This window comes from Varanus komodoensis, unplaced genomic scaffold (genome assembly GCF_004798865.1).
Source record: "Varanus komodoensis strain SLA01 unplaced genomic scaffold, ASM479886v1 scaffold29_1, whole genome shotgun sequence".
In the NCBI taxonomy this organism is placed as follows: domain Eukaryota; kingdom Metazoa; phylum Chordata; class Lepidosauria; order Squamata; family Varanidae; genus Varanus; species Varanus komodoensis.
This window is the reverse complement of record NW_025335759.1, coordinates 9606801-9631715: the sequence shown is the minus strand read 5'-3', so window position 1 is coordinate 9631715 and position 24915 is coordinate 9606801. Positions and strand designations below refer to the sequence as shown.

Sequence of the window (24915 nt, the reverse complement as noted above, 5' to 3'; positions counted from 1 at the left end):
TCGGCGGCGGCTCCGCTGTTGCTGAGGGGAAGCGCGAGGGGCCCGGCCGGGGCGAGAGGAGGCCAAGAACGGACCACGGGTGAGTTAATGATTATGCTAATGACATGCAAATTACATTCAAATAGACCTTCTGGTGAGGAGACTTGGGATGGGAACGAAGTCCACCCCCTCCTCACCTCAGGAGTTGTACTTTGCAGCCCTTTGCGGGGGAGGGGATGGACTAGAAGCAACTAGTGGAGCTTGATGGGAGTTGTAGTCTTTCCCGGCGAACTCCCGAGGATCTCCCAGAAGGCGGGTCGCTTCTATAGACTACAAATCCCATGACTCCGTGCGTTGAGCTTTCCTTCTTAGAACGCTCAGTTGCCCCAAAGCATGATGGGTGCCCTAGTCTTTTACCGTCGCCTTCTTCAGCTTTTCCTATGGCGAGTGTCGATCCTATAGACTATCGCTGGCAAGAGGTATCCGGCATCCCCCACCGCCCTGAGAAATGGTCGCAGTGGATTCTGGGAGTTGTGGATCTTTCCATTAGAACTTCCTGGGTTTTTTGAAATAACACTTTGTAGAAGTCAAGACTACGACGGCCATCAGACCTTGCGCGCTCAACATTTTTAAGACATTAAGGCAATTCCCACAAGGCAGGATGGGAGTTGGTGTCTTTCCCTTCCATGGTTTGACCATCCGCAGAAAGAGCATAGTAAGAAGAACTACAAGTCCCGTAAAGTATTGTCTCCCTTCCTGTCTCAGTTCTGTGGCGCGAGGCGTCATGGGAATTAAAGTTTTTCTGTAAGGGTTGATCAGATTAATAAACTGACAGCGGATTCCGAAGGACTACATATCCCATGAGGCTCAGAGTAGCCTCGCTCTTCCTGTTCGTCCAGCGGCAGGTAAACAAGTCTGTGTTCTTGCTCCACCTCTTCGCCCCTATTGGTTACTGTATGTTGAGCTTCTCCCACTTCTTCCCTAATGCACCTTTTTACAGGCTACTGTATATGCTCCTCTCCAGGGAGGAGCAGGAATTCTTTCACTAGTCTCGCCGCCCCGTTTGTATGCTGATAGGCGATGCCCAATGCCTGTCTCAGGAGGTGGGGAAAGTGCAGCTTCTGGTGACAAGCTATTGGCTGTTATGAAAATCTGTCACTAAGTTGTGGGTGCTGATTGGACAGCGGTTCCAGCTGGTCCAGATTCATTCACCATTTTGTCTGTTGGAGTAAAAGGGGCTCGGAGGGGCCGTGAGGGGCTCGGGCTGGACCATCGAGGATAGGTGGGGGGAGCTGGACTGTACTAAGATTCCCTGGAGAAAGATTTCCGGCATTACAAAACTCCCTGGAAAGAGGGGGGTCATTCAGGTAAGGGGGTGGGAGGTACCAACTCTAGTGCCCCCCCAAGGAGCGGGGAAGAGGAGGATCTTCGAAGGGTAACATCTTCACCATATCCTTTAAAAGGAGAAGGAGGAAGGAGTAGGTAAACCAACTTTACTTTACTGCAAATGTCCGAGGAGGTGCCAAACGTCCTATCACAAAATGGGCCCCTGAGGGCTGCACAGCAGGAGGGAAGCAGCACCTCTCCTGCCTTCTTCTTACTGGCCACAACTTTTGGTGGTCCCTTCTGCAAAGAGTGCAGTGCCCCCCCTTTGCTGTCTCTGGAAAGGAGATCAAGGAGAAAGATCAACTTCCCCCATCTCCCTTAGGAGTGCAGAGGGTCGGGGCAAGAGAGAGCAGTGGTCTCTTACAGGAGGCTGAGAGCAGGCAGGGTTCCCGGCTGAGACCCAGTGCCAGTCTTTATAGGATCGCGGGATTGGCAGGCAGGCCTGGCCACTGTGCGGGTGGCGGGACAGGAGGTGTGTGTGTGTGTGTGGGGGCTGAGCTGGTGAGTGCAGGAGTTGCATAATATGGGAAGGTCTTTGGGAACTGGGGGGGGGAGGGGAGAACTTGGTGGGAGCAGAGGCCCGTTTTGCAGCCTCTGAAAGCACTTGGGGTGAGCAAGGTCATCTGATGGCAAGTGCAGGGGGCTGCCTTTTGAAAATACGGTTATGGGCAGCATCATATTGGCTGTGGAGATGGAGGGGAACAAGGAAGGTTGGCACATCCGTGTGTGTGCAACAGGGACAGGGACTGAAGAAAGACTCCTCCCAGGCATTTGCTATGGCAGGAGGGGCGGGGGAATGGCAGGAGGGCTCTGTCGAGAAGGGAAGGGACCTGGCCTCATCGGGTAGAGTGCATGGATATGCTCTGGATACACAGGGTCAGGTCAAGGATACATCAGCTGATGGATAGGAGAGAATGCCTCTAAGTACATGCAGAGTGCCATTCTTGCATCACTGGATAATCAGCTATTCACATCTTTGGGGGAAGTACTTCGAAGGGCAGTTCATTTTGGACACGAGGCACGGGGATCTAGGGAAAGGTGGGAGATGCTGAAAACGATAGAGGGTTGGAATAAAAAGCAAGCGATGCAGCTGCAAAGATCCTGCAGCAATCTCTGCTAAGAAAGTTGACATATGGAAGTGGAGCAGGAAATTCAGAGTAATAACACTAAGTCGGTTGTAGAGTCAGTCCTTGAGATGGCTTAGTTCTGGTCTGTTTTTCCAGGAAGCTTGTTGTCCTTCCCTTTCTGGTGGGGTGGGGGGAAGAGGAGAAAATTTGGCTGCAGTCCCTGCTTGGCTAAGTTAGCAGATGGGTTAGATCCGTATCAACATTCCTTTGCACCCTCCTCCCATCTTCAGGCAGCCGTGAGATGGGAACTTGGGAGGATTCCTCGGGAGGCATCCCGGCAGTCCTTGGTTCTTCATCCTTCCCCTACTCTGGAGGGGCGGGGGAGAGAGCGGTCATGCCCAAGGAGGTAACTCCCCCCAAATGCTGGTTAACTGCAGCAGATGAGAGGTTCGGTAGGGTCTGCCCCATCCCACAGGATCATGTGACCAAAGTCTTGAGAAGATGTTTGGTTAAACAAGTATGGGCATGCCTTTTATTGGGCCACCTAATGTTGAAATAGGCAATTGGCTGCTCGCTCTTTCGGCTTTCAGTATAACACCCAGTATCAGGGATACCTGCCCCTGGCCTCAGGTTAGGGGAAAAGGCCTGTGACTCCCCCTCCCCATATTAATATGAGGCAGGGGTCTAATGTTTAGAATCCTGGGGGCACAGTCTTTCAGCTACACACGGTGCTTTGCTTGCCACTTTCTGAGCCTGTCGTCTGAATCCCTGTTTCCAAACTGGACGACCTGCGGCTGTGTGGGAATGCAGCTCCCGGCATTCCCAGCTTGGCTAGGTTCGAGTGAAAGGGACCCCTTTGTTGGTTCCAGCAAGGCCGGGTGTTACTCTGACTGCCCTGATGGGCGATTTATACTCCAATGACCTTTCCCTTGTCGATTCTTCGCTAGTGCACAGATACTTCTTCCCGTAGCCCATGGAAAGCTGATCCTAGACCTTTATTTATTTATTGGATATATATCTTGCTTTTTTCCTACAAAGCACTCAGAGTGGCTTACATCACTCTCCTCCTGCTGCTCTCACTCTTAATCCCACAACAACAGCCCTGTGAGGTAGGTTGGGCTGAGAGTCTGTGAAGGGCCTGAGTGGGCTCCCTGGCTGATCGGGGAAGGGAACCCAGATCCCTGAGTCCCAGTCCCATGCCCTTGTGACACCCCATCCTTCTGCTTAAAACAAAAGAAATCTCGGCTAAAGGGAGAGGGAAAATGTCAGGGCAGGGCTGAGGTTCATCGCTCCCGTTTGCCAGAAGGAGCCCAAGCTTGGCCCATGACTCTCCTTTCTGCCTTTGTCTTCTAGCTCCCTGAGTCCAAGCCCAGCCTGGGGGGAAGATGAAACAGGTGAGGAAGGCTGCCAGTGCTGCTGCCTCCTCCTCCTCCTCCTCTCTGAGCAGCAGCAGCAACAGTAGCAGCAGCAGCAGCAGCAGCAGCAGCCGATCCCCACCTTCCACCAGGGCCAAAGCTCAGAAGCGCAAGACCACCATTGAGGAGGGGCCCAGAGCCAAAGAGGGAGCAGGGGAGGAGGCCGCAGATCAGGGCCAAGCCTTCGTGGGTGCCCGGCGCATGCAAGTACAGATGGACCCCGGCCTGCGGGAATTGCCGGGAGCACAGGACGACCCCTACAAACTGCCTGAGGGTGAGGGGGACGAAGGGGGTGAGCCGTGTGGGGCAGAAGCCTCACTGAACCGCAAGACAGCCACTTTTAAGTCGCGGACACCGTGCAGGAAGTGTCCCGGGGGCGAAGAATCCCATGGCAGCGAGGGCCCCCCAGCGCCCCCCGAAGGGGAATCCCGGCGCTGCCCCTCCTCCAGTACGGACACAGCCAGCGAGCACTCCTCTGACGAGAACGACAAGGGGGTGGGGGCGATGTGGGGGGCGTCCCCCAGCGAGTACGATCTGCGGCAGCTGCGCTCGCAGCGGGTCCTGGCCCAGCGCGAGGGGCTCTTTCAGCCCGCCATCGTGAAGCAGGTCCGCCGAGGACAGGGTTTGGGGGTGCAGTTTGTGGGGGACCGCGTCACGGAGTACTACGAAGGGGCGCTCGGCCCGGGGGCTGTGGACGTGGTCCTGGACGCCACGCCCCCAACGGGCGCCTTGACCGTGGGCACGCCCGTCTGCGCTTGCCTGGACCCCGCGGAGACGGCGTACCGCCGAGGCACCGTGGTGGAGCTCGGCGCCAAGCCAGGCTCCTACAAAGTGCGCTTCGCCCACCCCGTGCCCCTCCCTGGCGCGGCCGCGCAGAAGGACTCCGCCTGGGTGCCCCGCTCGTCCCTGCGCCTCCTGCGCCCTCCCTGGAGCTGTGACGCTCCTCCCGAGGACGGCAAGCTGCTCGAGAAGCCGCCGCCTCTGTCGGAACAGGAGGTGGCACCCACGGCCCTGCCGTGCCCGGAGCCAAAGCAGCCAGAGGACGCGGAGGTCTCCAAGATCAGCGCCGGCGTGCGGGCCGAGGAGAAGTCTGTCGTGGTACCGGCCCAGATCCTCTCGCCGCCCAAGTCGCCGGCCTTCCCCCGCCTTCCTGAGCAACCGTCGCCTCTGCTCAGCCCAGAAGCCACTGGGAGCCGCAGCAGCAGCGTCGTGTCCGTGGAGAAATGCAGCACGCCGGGCTCCTCGCGCTCCCGGACGCCCCTCACGGCTGCCCAGCAGAAGTACAAGAAGGGGGACGTGGTGTGCACTCCGAATGGCATCCGCAAGAAATTCAATGGGAAGCAGTGGAGGCGGCTCTGCTCCCGGGAGGGCTGCATGAAGGAGTCCCAGCGGCGGGGCTACTGCTCACGCCACCTCTCCATGCGCACCAAGGAGATGGAGAGCCTCTCGGAGGGCCGGGCCAGCGGCCTGCGGGAGGGCAGCGCCGAGTTCGACTGGGACGACACCTCGCGGGACAGCGAGGCCAGCAGCGCTCGGGGCGATTCCCGCCCTCGCCTCATGGCCCCAGCCGACCTGTCGCGCTTCGAGTTCGACGAGTGCGAAGCGGCCGTCATGCTGGTGTCCCTGGGTAGCTCTCGCTCCGGCACCCCGTCTTTCTCGCCCGTGTCCAACCAGTCTCCCTTCTCCCCTGCTCCTTCCCCCTCTCCGTCGCCGCTCTTTGGCTTCCGTCCAGCAAATTTCAGCCCCATCGCCTCGCCGGTCATCCAGCGGGCCGCCGCCGCACGCAGCCGCCATGTGAGTGCCAGCACCCCGAAGGGAGTCGGGGGCACCGTGCTGAGCCCCGAGATGTTGCACCACGCCGCCTCCCGGGAACGCCACCACTCGGGCATCACCTTCCAGACCAACCTCACCTTCACGGTGCCAATGAGCCCCAGCAAGCGGAAAGCGGACTCCCACCACAGCAGCACGAGCTCGGCAGCCGACTTCCACAAGAACGACAGCCTTGACTCCGGAGTCGAATCCGTCTCCCACACGCCTACCCCATCCACGCCGGCCGGCTTCCGGGCGGTGTCCCCCGCGGGAGCTGGGCCCTTCTCCTCGCGCTCCCAGCAGGCCTCCCCGCTCCTGCTGGTGCCCCCACCGGCCGGGCTGACCTCTGACCCCAGCCCCACCGTGCGCCGGGTGCCGGCCGTGCAGAGGGAATCGCCTGTCATCGTGCGCAATCCAGACGTGCCGCTGCCCTCCAAGTTCACCGAGAAACCGCTGGAGGGCCGGGTGGGCAGCCCCAGGATGGGGAAGGCCGGCTCCAAGGAGCACCCCCTGTCTGGCAAGGCGCAGCTGCAAGTGCCGGTGCCCATTAACGTGGGCCGGACTCTGCCTTCCAGCCAGCCCGGCGTGGTCTCCGTCCCCGAGCAGGCCCCTCCCGTCTTCAGCGTCTCCTCTCCCTTCCAGCCAGTCGCCTTTCACCCCTCTCCAGCCGCCCTCCTGCCTGTGATTGTCCCCGGCGAGTACACCAGTCACCCTGCTCCGAAGAAGGAGATCATCATGGGAAGGCCTGGCACAGGTAAGAGTGGCTCAGTTTTGCCTTTCTGCTACATTTCTGACCTGTCTGCGCTTATTTCCTTTATCTCCCCAACCCAAATAAAGATACTGATTCAGTATCACAAAACAACTGCCTAGGGCACAAGCAGCCTGCTTCTTTCTGGGAAATAGTGGTGATGCAAGCATCTGCTGTGTTTCCAGTCCTCTGAGCAGTTCTGGCTTTGTAATATCAGGCTTCTCCTTGGGCTGTGTTGTGTTGAAAGAAGCCAAGCCTGTCTCCCGTGCAGCTACATATTTAAGCATTTGCCTAGTCACCTGAGGGGAATGGAGGCAACGGAGTGTACTTGCGAAGGATGGAACGCTCCATCCCTGCTCTTCGTTCCATGAAGAAATCAGTCCGCCTGCCAGTGGTGAAGATCCCTTCTCGGTGCCCAGCATAGTGTTTGTCCCTCGTCTGGCAACTCAAAATGGGCCAGTCAATTTCCTTGTAGGCTCGTAACTTTGTTGGCTTAGTTACACAGCCGGTTTTGTGGACAGAGTGAGTCTCACTTGCATTACGGCCTAGTTGTTTGAAGAGTTTGGTTCAGAGCCGGGAGACCTGATTTTCAACAGGTTTTCCGGTCTTGGGCATCTATGCTATCTTGGGCAAATCCTGGTGAATCCATTTTCCTCCTTTTGTAAAGTGGGCTGCCGTGCAGAGCAGTTGTGAAGGCAAACACATTCAGGATGGTAAAGGCTTGTATCAGAGCCTGGAATGTCTCTCCAAAAGGTTAGAAGCAGGGGCTCTGTGCTGCCACTCCCGGGAGGCAGTGCCAGTGCCAGTGCTGTTGATTTGGGGGTTGTGATTCCGCCCCCCCCCCCCCCCGGCCACCTCCAGCCCTGGGCAACCAGCATAGGAGATGGGATAGCAGGTACAGGCGAGGCTGGGATGTATATACGCCCAAAAGGGGAGGTTTAAGTATTTATGTCCCATTTTAGGCTTGCAGCACAACTTAAACTTAAGGTAGTAACACTGTTCTCTTCACAGCCCTACTGCATCAGGCCAAAGATCCCTCTGATCTCACGTCCGGTTGACTGCAGCCGCAAGCCAGATGCAGCTGGAAGGCCTTACTGCGGCCTGCCGCTCTAGCAGCTGGAGGTTCCATCCTGTTAATGCGGCAAATAGCCCCCCCATAGTCTTTTTCTCACTGAATTTGTCTCTTGCATTCACATCATCTAACCACAAAGTTCTCTCTGCCAATTCAGTGTGAGAAATTTAAGGACACGCTTAAGCCTCCTATTGAAATCCAGCTTGACTTGAGCTGGAACATGCCCACGTTTTTAATAATCCATTTTTATAGCTTCTAGTATAGAATCTGAGGTTGGGAGAGAGAAACAGAGGAAAGGGCCCAAGGCTACCGTGTTTTCCTAGGGTTGAGTTTGGGATTTTAGTTTTGCTGTTCTGGGTCATGGCTGAAAAGAGGACTAGAGGGACTCGCTCCCCTTGCTCCTTTTGAAAATGGAAGCATACAAAACATGCACGTTATAATTCCAACTAGCAGGGGATGCTCTGTTTGGTTTCCCCCATTAGGCTTCTCATGTACAGCCACTTGGTTCCAAAGTCAGAGAACAGGCCTGTGCAACACACGAGCCGATCAAGCAGAATGTAGCCCTCCAGACAAGCTGGTGGTCCCAAAAGGCAATGAACCCAGGAGAAATAGACTAGGTATCCTGTGTGTGTGTTCATATTTCCATTGTAGGCTGTATTCAGGTTGCTTGGGTCATCTGGGCAAACCCAGTGTAGATTTGCAAATTCATAAAAAAAATAAAAATACTAGTTGCCACTGAAGGAAGTAGGTTCTCCTGTCTGAAGCTGTGGAGCCAAGGTGTCAATGTAGGATGGAACCAGGACCTTGAATCCATTTGTTCTTAAGCACGTGTTTTGGTCAGCTTGAGATTATTTTTCAAAATTCTGTTTAGGCGATTCCAGCAGCCCTTTGATAGATGAATGGCTGTGAGCATGACAGGGTCATTTCGATGGTTTGTAAGTAGCTACTCATCTGTGGTGAATTTTCCAGGGTGTGAAGCATTTGTATGCTGGAAGGGAGGTGGTTTAGTTTTCTTTCTTTGTGCTACCATCTGTGTGCCACTACTGAGGTATGTTTGGGGTTAGCCTAGGAATGTCTGTTGTCTCGTTTCCGATCCTGCTTTGTTGTGTCCAGTGCAGACCCGCCAGGTAAATTCTCCTCCACACAAATATTTGGAAAGATTGCCATTTTAGATCATGATTTTGCTGCATAGTGAAAAGCTATGGACTTCGTATGTTCATGTGCAGAGTGGGCACGCGTGCATACAGTGGGTGGGTGTTTTGGAGAGACCACTCCCAGGACCTTCCCTCAATTTCCCTCATAGATCTTAACTCTTTCATCCTCCAGCCCTTTGCTTTGAAAAATCTGGGTTGAACCAACTATCACAAAGCCGTGACCAGCAGATTATTTCAGCGGTTACTTCTTATTAGACATCAGGGCCATTCCCATGCCTCCACATGCGGGCAAGTGCATGTCATGGTGGCGCGTGGGTTCAAGTTTTGCAAGACATTTTGCAAACTGAGCATGCGGATATGGGAATAAGTTCCGAGTGTGGAAAATAGATAACAATTGAATATCTGTCAGCATCATTGTAGGTATCCATGTGAGCACCCAGGTGGACAGCAGCCTAGATACCTCTTTGCGCATGATTTACTCCATCTGAATGCAAGGCATCAGGATCATTATATGAGAATGTGTAAATTAGTAGTGCAAGAAACGGGACCTGGAAGACCTATCATTTCCTTGCTCTCCCCTAGCCTAGTGAATGCTTTCACAAACATTCTGGTATGGCCACGAAACCATAATGTGGGGCCCTGGTATCCACCATTGGGTACCCCTGTGCATAATGTCTTCCACTCCTACAGTGGAACTTGTTGGGGTAGATATAACTGTGTGTGGCTTTTGCCTGGACAAACTTTTCAGGAATTCTGGTTCAGGCTTTGCACTTGCTGGCCACTTACACGGACAGGGTGTTGAGCAGGTGATGAAAGACTGTGTGTCGGGGGTGTGCACATTTTTTCTTGCTCAGATCCATGCTTGGCCGTTTTTGGGGGGCCAGGGTATATGTGGGGAAGGGGAAGGCTAGGGCAAAGGAGAAGACCCAAACATGTGAAAGCATGTGCTGCTTCGGTTCCCAAGCTCTGGCTCCCTCCAGCATCACAAATGCAGTTTGCTGTGTCTCAGCAACTGGTAACCAAGACTACCGTCTCCCTGCTGCTCGCTTGAGCCCTGACTCTATTTTTATCGCCAACAGGAGGGACTAGATCCAGATTTTTTTTACGGGGGGAGGGTTGCACATCAGTGCATACGGCTCGGGGTTCAGTATGTATTTGATTTGGATGGCACGGCAGCGGCGCCAGCTCTTGCACTCCTGTGGTGTGCTCCATCTTGTTGTGAGTGTGCACAGATCCCTTGCAGGGGCACATGTGTTCTGCAGTTTCTGGTACAACTCAGGCGTGCCTTAGGTTCCCTCCCATTCCACAAGCTGAATGTTCTAATGTCGTAGTGGCAGCCTGAAGCCCCGCACCTTTTTCTTTAATACTCTGCACCATTGCACTGAAAGTGTGCTTGCATGCCGTGCTTACACATGAGGCTGAAACAACAGATAGACTTGCAGCCCCTTTAAAAACAATGCAATTTACTATGGCATGATTTTTCGTTGATGTTGATGATGCTATACGCCTTTTTGTTTGGTTGCAATAACAGGGTTGTTGCTAAAAGTTGTCACCTACTTTTACCGAAGCCAGACAGATTTTCCAGACTGAATTTACCAGCTTGGGGCCACCAGTGTTTGCCACAGAAGTGTGTGGTCAGACACGGAGTAGACGTGTGCCAGGGAGTCATAGCTAAGTTGCAGCCTTGCGGCCTGTTTAGAAAAGGGACCAAAGCTTACCAGCAGAGCCCAAGCTTCGCATGCAGAAGCTCCCAGACTCAATCCATACTGTCTCCAGGTGAACACCTGAGACCCTTGAATTTCATGATGTACCATAGATGCAACATTTCCATGCAGGAGCCACAGAGAATAAAAAGCCAACTGCTTTGTTGAAGTCCAGGTGGGCACAGATGGGAGCAGCACAAGCAGCTGCCCACGTTGTGTATGAGGACTCTGTTGTTTTCCCTACAGTCACTAAGACCAAGCTTGTACTAACATTTTCGTTCAACGGATGCTTCATTCACACACAACTCCGGGCTGTGGTCATCTGAGGTGGGCACCCTCTGGCTGGGCCATCCCACTTCAGTTTAACAGGAAAGGACAATTTATAGGCATCATTAAATACTCCTTCATGTCTTCTTCATCATCTTCATGGTGAATTTGTTCCACTGAGTATGGAACCATGCCTTGCCTTTTCCAGACACCTCCTTTGCTCTGTGGATTTCTGTTTGCACGAAGAAACGTTCAGTCACATGAAGCCCGACTTATGCTGAAGTGGTTTTGCTGAGTTATTTTTTGACCATCACAGTGTGGGCAAAAGAGGAATTAAGGGAGGAGAAGCACGGATGCCCCCTACTTTTGCACTTCGTGAGATGTAACTAGAGTAGGCTTCTGCCAGTAATCTTTCTAGGATCTCCATGCCCTCTATGAAGAGGAAGGCTTCATTTCTAGGAAGTAGTCCATGCTGTTGTTGTGTATAAGTCTGGCAGATGTGATAGAGGGTCAGAGAGAATGCATTTCTGCTCACAGTGTGTGTGAACAGCGCTGAAGCAAGACATAACTCTGAAACACCTAATGTTTGGATGTATCCATGAGAATGGAACTCAGAAGAGTGCTCCGGCTGTTAGGCTGCCTGTAACTCTTTGGAAGTAAGATGAGTTATGTAAATACCTAATATTGAAATAATGAGAGGAGAAATTGTAGCTGGCCATTGTATCCAACCATTTGTGTTGTCCAGATTTCGAAATGAGAAGTGAAGCAGGAGGTGAGATTTTGGGAAGTCACCTCTTGGCTATAAGACTTTCACACAGCTGGTCTTCACTTGTTGGCTTTCGCACTTCAACTGTTTACCTGAATCCCTTGTAATTTCTGTTGGCTCTAGCCAATGTCAACTACGTGATGTCCTTTCCCCCAGCTCAGGGTGATTTGTGGCATCCATTTCATCTGTTTGCATTAATCTAATCTCAGAAATGCAGGGAGCAGAGTAAGGTCTGAAGGCACATGAGACATCCACATGTTGAAGCTAAGCAGGTCCAGGGCTGGCCTGATCTTGGAGGGGAGACCACCTGGGAAATGCACGCTGCCTTATGTTCCACAATGGGACGAAGGTGGGAGATAGACAGATCGATAGATAGATGCAACCAGCAGGATGCCATCTCAGCCTGAGATCTTGCTTTTTCACTGAGACAGTAAGGATGGCATAATTGGTTGTCCCTGCTTAACCACATGTGAAGTGTAAAACTTGACAGTGAAAATAAAACGTCTTTCCTCCATTCTCTCTGAGAAATGCATTTGGGTTTGAGTTGTGAGTGCATCTGCTGTTTTCTTCTGTGTGTGCCTCTTGTTCTGAGAGTTTCCTGCGTTTGGAAAGGATGTGTTTCTTCCTCATTTCTCTTTTCTTTTGCTCTCAGTGGGCCTGAAGGATGGCAAATGTTGAATGAACTAACGTATGTGGTGTTTGTCGCCATACACTGCAGGGTGTGCAGATAAGCTGTTTGTGTTGTGGCTGCGTGTGCATGACCTGAGGAAGGTTAGACCTGCGCGGTACGAGCTACCTGCATGGGAGCAGGCGCCTATGAGTGGAGTGTGGGCAGCGCAGTTGGTGTGCGATTGTTGTGTTTTCCCCTCCCACAACGTTATGGTCATCTCATCTCACCCCGCCCTTGGCGTGGTGCAGTGCGTGCTGGGAGTGGCGTGTTTGTGTCCTTTCCGTTCCCCCCCCCCCCGCCCCATTCCCTCAACAATGGGATCCTCTCCGAGGCCTGGCCTGGTGCCCAGATTCGGAGTGCAGTGCGTGTCTCTGTGTGGGGGTGTTCCTGTTGTGTCTCCTCACTTCACCTCACAGCTTATTGGCTGCCTGCTGGGGGAAGGAGGTTGGCTGCATCCCACCCACCCCCAGCTGCGAGCAGAGGGGAGCGTTGAGTCAGTTGTGCGGGGGAAGGGGCTCTGAGCGCGCACGGAGTGCGACTGAGTCACAGGGAGCCAGGCGAGGGCCACTTTTTGGGGAAGGAAGCAGGGAGTTGCCTGGAGTTGAACGCTCACTGTTCACTCTCTCTCCCCCTGCACACAGATCTCTTTCCCGCCACCCTGCCCCAGGGAAGACAGATTATCCGAGGAATGCTCTGTGCTGCAACCCCTTAATCCCTAGCCTGGCTGGGCTGCCTGCCAGTTGAAGGCCTTCAGTTCATGTGTGTGTGTGTGTGTGTGTGTGTGTGTGTGTGTGTGTGTCAGAGTGAGAGGAGTGACTTTGATTCAGAGGCATGCATGTATGCAAGCACATGATAAATGTACCCTTCTCAACATGTCTTTATCAGGTTGCATGTTCCGTTCCGGGTTTGCATACGCACACTCGGACTAGGTGTACTGGAAGGATGCAGCGAATTCACACGTGGGTTTATGCACGTGTACAGCTAGTTGGCTGTGCAGTTTAGCAAGTAAATGCATGGGTGTCTGCATATTTTTGTATTAGCCTAATTGATACGGTGCCCAGAAATGAGTGGCTACAGTATGTGCGCATAACACTGAGCAACCCCAATCCGGATTCAGAAGTGCTTCTTTGCAAGAGTCTAGGTGATTGTGTCAAGACATTTATTTATTTATTTAGCTTTTTAGATACTGCCCCTTTCCCACAGGCTCTGGGAGGTTCACAAAGAAGTATAAGCGGAGAGAGGAATGTTGGATCAACAAGTTGCGTCCAGCTTGTTCCAGCGAGTGACCCCCAAGCTCTGGTCCCAGATGCTCTTCCACGGCTCCTCGCTCGCCCCTCTGCCTCAGCCTCAGCCTGCACGCCACCTGCTCGCCACCTCTGCCTTCCTGCACATTTGCCTATCTCCCTTTTGTGTCTCCTCCATCTCTCTCTCATCTTGGCCTGCCTCCCTCCCCTCCCTCACGTAGTCTCTGCCTTCACGCACGATCCTGCCTTGCGGTTTGCACTTTCTTGCCCTTTCGTTACTCCTCCTGGCTTGCTCCTCCATACTCCGCCTCCCCAGCCCCCCCCCCGGCACTCGTGCCTTCGCGTGCCTCCCCTTTCCCCCAGCTTCACGCGTACCTGCCCGCGCCGCCTTTCTGCTCCCCGCATCTGTCTCCTCCGTGTCCCGCTCCCCCGCACAAGGCCTGTTCCTCGCCGCCTTTCCTCTGCATCCCTCCCACCCCCCCCACCTGCCCGCTTCGCGCCCGCCACGCTCTCGTCTTGCCCCCACGTCGCCTGTCATCGCTTCCGCGCCCCTCCTGCCTGGCGGTGGCCCCTCACCTCCCCCCTCCGGGCTCCTCTTCCTCTCACCTCCACCTCCCCTTCTGCTCCTCTCTCCTCTCCCCCCTCCCGGTCTCTCCCGCGCCCCGGGCGTGGTCTCTCCCTCTCCCTTGGCTCGGTGGAGGCAGAGTAGACGGGGGTGGGGGGGGAGAAGGCTGGAGTAAACCACAGCCAATGGGAATCCCTGTGGCCCCGTGATCCGTTCCCCCCCCTCTCTTGGCGGGTATTTCATTTGCATATGACTGACATTCCAGGGACGGCCAATGGGAGGCCGCGGTGTGTATGACTGTGAGGGGGGCTCATTTGCATGTGAATGACCCGGTGCGGCCGCAGCCAATGGCGTGGCGCGGGCTAATTGGGCATGCGTGACGGCGCTCTGTGAGGGAGAATGCGTGTGTGAGGCGGGGGACGGGGGGGTGAGCGAGGGAGGCTTGGGCGAGGGGGCCGCCCTTGTTCGTAGCCCAGAGCGGCTGGGAAAGGGAGGAGGAGGAGGAGGAAGAAGAGGAGGAGGCGGAGGAAGGCGGGAGGCAGTGAATGGTGTTTGGTTACAACGTTACAACCGGAGGGGACGGCGCGACAGGCGGAGCAGCGGCAGCAGCCGCCTCATCCGCGGCAACCTTCTCCCCCCCTCCGCGGCTCCTCCGTCAAGAGGCGCCGCGACAAGCAACCGCCCGCCCGCCCGCCTGTCGCCGACAGCAGCGAGAGCCCAGCGAGGAGGAAGGGAAGGGAAGGGAAGGGGCGGCGGGCAGCCGGACAACTTGCGACCTCTTTCTCCTTCTCTCTCTCCCCCCCTCTCCCCCCGCTGCTCCCCCCCTTCCCTCGCTTTCCATGCGCGCACACTGTAATCCTGCCAGGCTATCTTCGCCGATGGGGGAGAGGGCAGCATAGGCTGCTCCGCCTTCCATCCCTTGCTCCTCTCCCTACCTACGTACCTACCTGCCCTGCCCCCTCCCCTTTACTAACAGCAGGAGGAGGGGGCGCTGGACAGTCTCTCTCACTCGCACACACCTACCTCAGGAAGCACGCCTGCACCCCGCGCCTCCGTCCACCCGTCCGTCCGTCCGTCCTCCTCCCTCGCACCACTTGTGCACACCCCTCTACGCTCTGGCAGGGTGAACTGGGCTGCTAAATTATGGCCCCCCCTCCTCTCCCCATCTCTCTCTCTCACACGCGCGTATAATCGCACACCTACCTCCTCTCTCTCCATCCCCCATCCTAAGATATTTTCTAACTTACCCCATGCTGGCTGTCTGGGTGACTCTGAGAGATGCTGTGTCTGTAAAGAGGAGCAGAACAGGTCATAAGGGACGGGTGCTGCCCCTGCCGCCGTCCTTGCATGTGGCGCTGGCGGCCGCAGAGGGCCCTCCAGACTGTTGACATCCAGCTGGCCTTCGTCCCGCATGGGATCGGCTCAGGCGTTCCCCTGCCCCAGAGGAGCACCGGCTTGCTGACCCACAGAACACTCACACCAAAGCGGCAGACGTCACAGGGCCTGCTCAGAGGCCCTCCCCACACCTCCCTCCCATCCCTGGGGGAGGGAGGAGGAGAAGGGGCAGAATGCTGTCCAGGCAGGGCTGCTGAGAGACCTGCGCACCTGACCTTACGGCTTGTCACGCCTTGGGATGTTCTCCACGGAAAGACCCCCGGCAGCACTGCCCCCTCTGCCACACAGAGGGCTGGGCATGTTCGGTCAGTGGATTGTGGATTGTGATGATAGTAATTCTGAAAGATGTTACACGTGCGTATGGAGACGTGCGAGGCACAGCGCGATAGTGTTGTGTATCCCACTCTTGATCTTGCTTGAAAGAGGGTATGTTGGTGGGTGTGGGTGACCTGATGCTGCCGTTGGTTGACCTTTAACCTCTTCTGGGTTGAGGGTGCCTGCTGATTAATATTTCGCTAACTACCAGAGCTTAAGTTCTAAAGGATGGGTGTTGGACGGTATGTGGCTGTATTTTTGGAATATTCACTCTTATGAAGAGGTCTGCTGGTCCTTGTTTTAGGTTCAGGAGGCTGGTTGGCTGTGTTATGAAATGGGTCTCAAGGCCACCTGCAAGCTTCAATGTCTCAAGATGAGAAAAAAGGTTGACCATGAGGTGTTTTTGCTGGTCCCTGGTGCTCTGTCCTGCATGGAAACTTAGTAGGTGAAGCTTTTCCCCAAATGGAAGAGTGCTAAATGATGGAACAGTTCCTAAATGTTGGTGTGCCAGGATGCGTTTAAAGACACAGTAGCAGTGTCAGTCGTCAAGGGACAGCCCTGACTGAGAATGTACCTGGATAGCTCATTTGGTTAGAAGCTCCTCCCTGTGAACATTATCCCCGACCCTTTGTTTTTCTTAATTTATAGGTTTTTTTATAGATAAAGGGGAAAAAAGAGAAAGAAATGAAGAGAGAAGAAATAGTTATCAAGGGACCTTATACAAAATATGACATATACTAGATGTAGGAAATATAAACATCCCCAGCTCTTTGTTGACATCCTCTATAGATCCAAGAGGTGGCTGAAGAAAGCCAGCACAAAGGTGTCCTCGTTTTAAAAGTACATAGTATTTTTACTTTGTAAATGGATATATTTGCTGTGTTTTGCATTCACAATGACTCCATGATGTGGTCACTTTGTTTCCCACCTTTATAGTAGAGAAACTGAGGCTGAGAGGTCATGATAGATTCATGGCCACATAGATAATTGGAAAAGTGGGGTATGGAACCCAGGCAAGGAGTTGCACTGGCTTTTTCTCTGTCCTTCGGCATGTTGAATGGCGACGAGACCGTTGCTTGTCAGGGTAGGGCAGATGGCAGAACTCCCGAGTCCTGTGTTCAGCTTGTTGTGTGACTTCAGACTAGCTCCTTGTCGCATGTGACACACAAAGTGCAGGTATGCGTCTTCCAGCTTTTCCTCGCGGAGGTACCGTCCATCTCAGAAGCTGAGTCTAACTTTTCCTTGGGGTAAGTGCTGGGGTGCCGCCTGTGGACTCCAGTTTTGATGTTTTAAGATTCTTGCTGCTTAACTGCATCGAACAGGGAAGGGGTCTCTAATTTAGTGCCGTGCCCTTGCTTCTCCTGTCCCCTTCCTTCCCATCCTCCTCCTCAAATCCTTCCCCCTCCCACATAGGGATGTGGTCACCAGCCGGAGGACAGGAAGCCACTGAGCCAGCGCTTCCCGGCAGAGCCCAACCACGGCGCACTCAGTGCTTTTAATAATTGAGTTAACTTTACATGCAAGTGTGGGGTGGGGGATGTGGATGATCCATCAGGAACGGAGAGGGGTGGAAGAGGAATGATGGGAAAGGAGCATATCGCCAGCGTCCAGTGGCAATAGGCCTTGTTACTTCCTGGGAAAAAAGCAAGGGAACCCTCTTACATGTGATGCAGTTGTAACACCCTTTAATGAAAATATTTGGAGATGACTTATAACCCCCAATCCCCAAAGCATATATCGGAGTTAAACTCCAAATACAATAAAAGAGGCATTCACAATCTTCTCTTTTGGAATGATGAACAATGTAGGAACCTCAGAATCTGACTTATATGAGGTCAGGCTATTTTTCCAACTGGCTCAGTAATGCTTACCCTGATTTGTAGCAGCTTTTCAGGACCTCCAGCAGAGGTATTTCCCATCACCTGTTACCTGACTCTTTTGACTGGAGATGCAAGGATTAAATCTGGGACTGTTGGTCTGCAAAGCCTTTGTACTGTTTCTGTATGGTGGTCCCTGCCCAGAGAAGTCATGAATTGGTTTCTGGGCATCTATTATACTTGTAGAACTATGTAAGAAACTAGTATTCCTGGGCGGCTACTTTGTAAAGATGAAGGATCCTGTAAGGTATCTTAAGTTGTACTATAACTTTAGGTCCCACTTTGGAATCTTTTCCATACCTCTCTGATCTGGAAGCTGTTTTTGGGATGAGCTGCTTATATTTTAGTTGTGTTTGTCATCTGTGATGGGATGAGGGACTTAAATGGAGTCCATGCTGAAATTTATATGGCTTATTGAGATTTATATGGCCTGTAGTGTGTTGTTGGTTGCTTGGTTGTTGATTTCTGAAAGCCCTTTATGCTTGTGGCCAATTGAGATGGGGGGAGCCTCTGCTTTATTCACACATGTCGCTGTGTTAAGTTTTTTGAGGTTGACAAGCTGTAGGGCTGACCATCTTGTGTCAGCATTTGGCTTGCTGAAAGCTGAGCAGTGTAGATGAATTGCGGTTTGTGGGGTACAGGTGTTGCAAAACGTGTGTGAGTCAAGCTGTGTGTCTGTCTCATTTCTCTGTACTGGCCTTTTCCTGGACACCCCAAAAAGGAAGTATTGCTTAGCCTGATATGGGGGCAGCAGGAAATGACAGGAAGGCCATAATATTTTTGGTTTTAGCAGTGAATGGCTTGCAAACAGGTTCTGCAGCCGGGGGCACCTCTTTGTCGCTGGGAGGCCCTGCAGCCCCTTGAGAAGGACCATGCCAGGCAGCCTGGACTATTGTTTGGCTTTCTTTGCTCTGTGCAGCCTGAGCTCCTGAAGATGCTCCCAAGCCCTCTGGCTGGGATGAAGCCAAGCAGCTTGGCTGCCCTAGTAAGCGTGGGAGTCTGAGCTGGGCCCCTCGCCCCCTCCCTCCCCTTCCCCTCCTGCAGCTGTAAAATTCCTTTGCCTGGCTTCCAGCTGGGAAGGGCGGAGGACCCAGGGTTGCTTCCTGGCAGACCGAGGAGAAAATCTCCCCCTGCCCCCTCCCCTGGGACAGCAGCGATTACCGATAAGGCATGGCACAGATTGTGACTGCTGGGACGGAGCGCTATAGCCAGAAACAGAGCATGTTTCTCAGGAAAAGGATGAGTTTGTTGGAGGGAGGAGGGGGGCTGGGAGAGAGGTGTATTGATGAGAGAAACTGGAACTGACTCCATGGTGGACTCCTGACTTCCAGTCTCCCCGGCTGCACTGACTCTCGCACCCCTTCTTCGGCTCACTGGCCTGTTTTCATGCTTTGTGTTTTCTCCTCCTCGCTCCAGTGTGGACAAATGTGGAACCGCGGTCTGTGGCAGTATTCCCATGGCACTCCCTTGTGCCCTTCCTGGCTCCCAGCCAGCCGGATTCCTCCGTGCAGCCCAGTGAAGGCCAGCAGCCTGTCAGTCATCCCTCCACGTCCAATCAGAACAAAGGTAAGTGGATAAGGGGAGGGCAGGGAGAAGGGATCACAGCAGGTTTCCCACCGGAATTGTTTGTTAGGAGACTGGCAGTTGAGTCGGGCGCTGTGGGAATATATGAGAGTCTTCGCCAGCAACGATAGAGGTTGCATCTCTTGCCCCCCCCCCATAGCTCATTGCCATTCATCCTTCCTTTAACCGTTGTCTTCTCAGAACTTCCAGAATCGGCTGCCGTGGCACATGAGCCACCTGGCGGGTCTTCAGGGGCTGAGACAGGGAGACCCAACACCTCTCACCCCGACAGCCCAGTTCCAGTTCCCCAGCCATCATCGGTGACTCCAGGAGGGGGTGGGGGTCCATCCCAGCATGACGATGACGTCTCGGGACACCCACGCCTGGACAGTGAGACAGAGAGCGACCATGATGATGCGTGAGTGCTTCTGATTTTGTTGTTGCTGTGCACTTGAGGATCATAGGAAGCGGCCCTATACGATTGGATTGTTGGTCTGTCTAGCCCAGTACTGGCAGCACTGACTGGCAGCGATTCTCCAGTGTTTCAGGCAGTAATGTACTATGAACTGTTACCTGATCTGTTCACCTGGAGAAGCCAGAGATAGAGCCTAGGCTTTTCACCACGCAGGAGATGTGCCCCGCCACTGACACTTGCATGCTTGCCCCAACGAGGAGCTTGTGCGGTCGCCTTTCCTCCTGTTTATCAGATTTTCTAGCAATTCATGCCTTGCACAGGGGAATCTGTGGCAGCGTTGGAACCGCTTGTCTGCAGTAAAAGCATTCAGAGGAAGGCCACAGGGATGATCTGGGGACAAAGCCCTATGAGGAGAGATGGAAAGAACAGGCGTGTTTAGCCTTGAGAAGATGGAGGGGAGATATGATGGACCGTTCAAGCCCTTGAAGGGTTGTCACAAAGCGGAAGGGCAGGAGTGCAGGACACAGAATAACGGGCTCAAGTTTTAAGAAGCCAAGTTCCAGCTGAACATCAAGAAGCACCTTTAGAGCAGAATGGTAATGGAATCAAAGTCCTTGGGAGGTGGAGGGCTCTCCCACACTGGAGGCATTCAAGATGCAGCTGGGCAGGGGGTTGGGCTGATGGCCCTCTGGCCCCGTCCAACTCTACTACTCTGTGATTCTATGATTGCAACAGAACAGCTGGTCTTGATGTGGAGCAAAGATGGAAAATGTACAACTGGAGGTGCTGAACTGAAGGAGTGTAATACAGTAATAGTTTGGAGACTACCTGCATATAACGAGGGAAGAAGGAAATGATGTCATGGGAGGAACTGGAGGAGAATTCTGGGAGGGCACCGGGGGAAGGCTGCTGCAATTAGATCTGATCCTTCCGCCCTGTCTACTTGCGCAGATTCTTGTCTGTCGTACCTTCCGAGATGCAGCTCCCACTGCCTCCTGGCAAGCGTCGCACCCAGTCGTTGAGTGCTCTCCCCAAAGAGCGGGACTCTTCCTCCGAAAAGGACGGGCGCAGCCCAAACAAGGTGCGATGGCTCTCCCTTTCCCCGTTGTCTCCTTTACATGCTGTGCATGGAGCGTTCCAAGAAAATCCTCTGCCTCCCCTTGCTCCCCTTGCTAAAATTCAGAGTTTTTGCTGGGAAAAGAATAACGGTGGTTGCGCCTCTGGCCTCCTTTGCATAAGCACCTTCCTCGTTTCTTTGGCAGAGGGAAAAAGACCACATCCGGCGGCCTATGAACGCATTCATGATCTTCAGCAAACGGCACCGGGCCCTGGTGCACCAGCGGCACCCCAACCAAGACAACCGGACTGTCAGCAAGATCCTAGGCGAATGGTGGTACGCACTGGGGCCCAAGGAGAAGCAGAAGTACCATGACCTGGCCTTCCAGGTACAGTTTTCTAGAATGGGTGGAACCAAAGCATGGTGCTGTGAGTCAGAGCTCTGCCTGGGAAAGTCATTGCCACCGGTGGAGTAGCTGGCATGGCGCCTTCTGATTAGTGGTGCATCTCATTTTGAAGAGTGGAGGACGTCCTTGCATGAAGGAGGCACGGGAGACGGCTGGGGCTGTGGGTAATGTGGAAAAGGCACCTAAAGTAGCACTGGCTGCAGAACTGAATTGCCCATTGAATTTTCTAGCATTTAAGGCTGCTAATGTATGCCTGAAAGTGTGCTTGTAAAGGGTTCGGGTGAAACCCTGGTGAAAATTCAAAACACAGAATCTTGGATAGAAAAAGTTTCTTGTTTGTGGGGGGGAGGGCTTCAGTGCTGCTCACCATTCATGTCTCTTCACATAACTAGCAATGGCAGAATCAATTAGCAGATACAAGGGCATTGCACAGCTCTACTAAATTTAGGCAAGCTGTATTTTCTTGTTTCCTGTGGTTCAGAATTTTAAGCTCTTGCGGGATGGAGCATAGTGATGGGCATTCCCACCTTGCACCTGTTAACACTCCTCTGGAATTACTTCTCTCTGTCCTCCTCTCCATCTCGCTGCCCACCCCCTGCAGGTGAAGGAAGCCCATTTCAAAGCACACCCCGACTGGAAGTGGTGTAACAAAGATCGGAAGAAGTCCAGCTCAGACGTGAAGCCCTCTGGACCAGGGGGATGCACCAAGGAGACACGAGAGCGCAGCATGTCAGAGACGGGCACAGCTGGCGTGCCAGGAGGTGAGCCGCCTCCATGTCTCCCCGTACCCCAGAAAGGCTCCTCCATGTCCGTCTGACTCCTCTTTCCTTCCCCACCAGGTCCTTCTGAGATGCAGGTGCTGCTGGGGCCAGAGGGCAAGGCAGGTGTTGTGGGATCCGGGCACGGCCATGGGGAACGCATCCTGGCCGCCGTGGGGCCTGGGGCACAGCGTCCTCGAGCTTTCTCCCACAGTGGTGTGCATGGGCTGGAGAGTGACCGGGACAGCCAGGTGCTGCAAGAGCTCACTCAGGTACGTCACACAGTGGATTAGAATGTTATAATAATAATAATAATAATAATAATAATAATAATAATAATAATTTGTAGTGGCAAAGGAAACTGGAGAGGCTTGTGGGGTAATGAGGCTGTGATCTCCCCAAACCCCTATGCGGATTGTTGGCCTTCCAGTGAGCAGACATGGCGGTTAATGGCAAACGGGGTGTCTTTTATCCATCTGCCATGTTTATACGGCCACCCATGAACATGCCATCTCTGGGTAGCTTGCAAAGACAAGAATAAGTTCACAATATTAATATACATGCAGTGTGTTTATTAGATATAGAGAAGAGATGTGGCGGCACGGGGAAAAATGGAAGCTTTCCAGGGAAAACTGTCCTTTAAAAATCTTTTCCAGAAATCTCAGGTTTTTATTTTTGTGTGCTCTTTTGCACATCCATCTGCTCCCCTCCACCCCCCCAGGCCCGGCTTTTACATCTCTGTCTGCAATCTCTCCCTCTCTCCATGGCCTGGGGGCAGTAAAGAGAATATGACTTAGTCATGTACTCAAGGCCGACTTGAAAGTTCCTAAAAGATGAGGCAGCACCACATAACTCACTCTGGCCTGTTGCATTTCCGGAACTTACTTGGTTGGTTTCCTTGCCCTTCCTTCCTTCCTTCCTTCCTTCCTTCCTTCCTTCCTTCCTTCCTTCCTTCAGCCACAGCGTGCCCAGCCCAAGAAATGCACTTTCAATCCCGGCTTTGGGGCGCTCGGACGCTCTGTGGGGCTCTAACGCTTCACTCTGTTCTGTTCCAGATGTGCTCAGTACAGTCTACGTACGTCAGTGGAAAGGGGCAGTACGGGGGACTGGGACCCTCGGGATCCCCGTTTGCGACTCCTGGCGAGGGTCCCCGCCACTCCTTGCATCCACACCCCTCCCGTGCCTCCCGCTCTCAGCGCACAACCAGCGAAGACATGACCAGCGATGAAGAACGAATGGTCATTTGTGAAGAGGAGGGCGATGACGATGTCATTGGTGAGGCGACCCCTGCCAAAAGTGCTCGCACAGCACGGCCTTTCCGTGTCTCTCAGCCACACTAAGCTTGTGCCCGTTTCTATTGTATCTCCAAGTTGTGAACTGCAGCTCTCCATCTACCCCTCCCTTGAAGATGCTAACGTTAAGAGCACTTTGCAAAATATTTAAGAAATAGCTTGGCATCAACAAATTGAAGATGGGAATTGGAGGACTGTTTTCTCACAAAAGGACACAGATAGTTCGTTCTGGAATGCTGTTGCCAGTCTTCCAGCAGTCCCTGCCACATTTGCAACAAGACCCCTGTGTCACACACGGAGGTCTCGCTGCTGCTGTGTCATAATCTGATTCGATATACTTACCTACTTAAGTACCCAACTGCTGTTAAAACCCTTCTGTTCGCTCCCTGTAGACAGAAGGTAATCCAGTCTACATGAGATCCCACCTTCTGGGAGTAGGAAGGCCATGCTAAAGCCACACCAGGGCTTCTGGGACCAGCTGCAATACCCCAGTTTGTCATCTTGACTTCTTGGACTGCAAAGCCAAATTCTTTCAAATTCACTGTGTGGTACAACAAATTATGCACATTCCACAACCCAAGCCAGTTTGGTTAAGTCTAGTCAAACTCTGTGAAACCAAAGAAGCAAGATTGTCTGAGCTTTTCAGGAACTTGAGGAGCAGGGAGAAGTTCTTTGCCTGAGCCTCATTCCTACACTTTTAGGTTGGTCAGGCAGGGCTGGAGAGGCTGCAGCTTAGATGTCCCAGATACATTACTGGACTCAAGACAGAAATACGTTTAGCAAGCGCCCTGTGATTTTCTGCACAGATCACGGACAACTAGGGTCAGAAAGTTTTATGTCCTCAATTACCATGGGTCTATTTCCATTTTCTCCTTTCTTTGGCCTGTCAGGGACTCCTGAGAGGAGGCAGCAACTATGCAGAGTATAATTATTTCCCCTTGTGTGGGGGTTTTATGGGGTGTGTGGCTCACTGTGAGGCATCTGAGCCATTGTCTACTTTATAGATACACTGCTTCAGTCGTTCTGATATGCTGTACTCAGGGTTGTTCAGATTAGCGGCCCCCAACTTTGGGGCCTGCGGGCATATTTGCAACGTTGAGAAGTGTTGTAGGTGCCATAACAAAATGGCCACCCTGAGTAGCTCGCCGTTTCCCAAAATGGCTGCCATGGTGGCTGCGGCATCGTCTATCACTGAAGGTAAAAGGTGAGACTAAAGGAGCAGAAAGTTGCAGAAGAAATGGAGTGCGAAGTGAAACTGAGTATCAGAACGCTAAACTACTTTAAGCCTAGTTTTCTGCTCTAACAGAATAGTCTTTCGATAGAAAGCAAATGCTCCTACCTGGGCAACTTCCAGGTGCCTTTCCACCTGAGAGCATTTAACATTCACCTAAGCTTATTTCCTGCCCACAGTGTCTCAGAAATGTTGCCTTACAACAACAACAGCTGGGATTTTCAAGTGTTTTTGGATCCATGTGAGGTTGCTGTACCTCATAGTAGTTCATTCATACAAAATACTTGCATCCTGATGTACGGAAAATAAAATTAGTATAAAGCAGCTTCCTTTGTTCGCCTCCTTTTTAAAGGAGGCTCAGTGCCAGCACAGCTGCTTTACCTGTAGAAGGTTACTAGGTTTAATCTCTGGCATCTCCAGGTCATCTGGGAAATAGTTGTTCTGTAAATTCTGAGCTAAATGGACCAGTTGTCTAATTTGCTAATCCGACCTTTGGCTAAGACGGATGCTCTGCTATTGTGAGGAAGACCACAAAATGTGTTATTCTAGTTTCTATCATAGGCTTGGCAGTGTGGGTAATGTGTAGCTGCCCTATATTTAAATAATTTTGAGTATTGGGAAAGGTTCTCTGAATGTACTGGAAGTCAAAGCCCCTTGATTCAAAGCCATTCCCCTAATTGCCTGGGCATTCTTGCCTCGCTTGTCCCCACTCCAACACGAGATTGCCTTGCATCCTGACGATTCGCCCACCACCGCCTTCT

At 53.0% G+C, this 24915-nt stretch overlaps 1 protein-coding gene across 6 annotated transcripts in view; it reads left to right on the top strand.

Annotated features, from left to right (window-relative positions):
- CIC (capicua transcriptional repressor) overlaps nucleotides 1-24915 on the top strand; it is a 36398-nt gene continuing 11483 nt past the window's right edge. For 4 of the 6 annotated variants that reach the window (XM_044434858.1, XM_044434859.1, XM_044434857.1 and 1 more), the window contains exons 1-9: nucleotides 1-79; nucleotides 3786-6410; nucleotides 18849-18998; nucleotides 19197-19413; nucleotides 20362-20491; nucleotides 20673-20855; nucleotides 21475-21634; nucleotides 21713-21903; nucleotides 22687-22906. In XM_044434858.1, coding sequence (XP_044290793.1) covers nucleotides 3818-6410; nucleotides 18849-18998; nucleotides 19197-19413; nucleotides 20362-20491; nucleotides 20673-20855; nucleotides 21475-21634; nucleotides 21713-21903; nucleotides 22687-22906 — 3844 coding nt within the window. In that variant the 5' untranslated portion in view covers nucleotides 1-79; nucleotides 3786-3817. Of the gene's footprint in view, nucleotides 80-837; nucleotides 885-1288; nucleotides 1347-3785; nucleotides 6411-18848; nucleotides 18999-19196; nucleotides 19414-20361; nucleotides 20492-20672; nucleotides 20856-21474; nucleotides 21635-21712; nucleotides 21904-22686; nucleotides 22907-24915 lie in introns of those variants that run through there. The other 2 variants (XM_044434856.1, XM_044434855.1) reach the window with 2 other exon arrangements.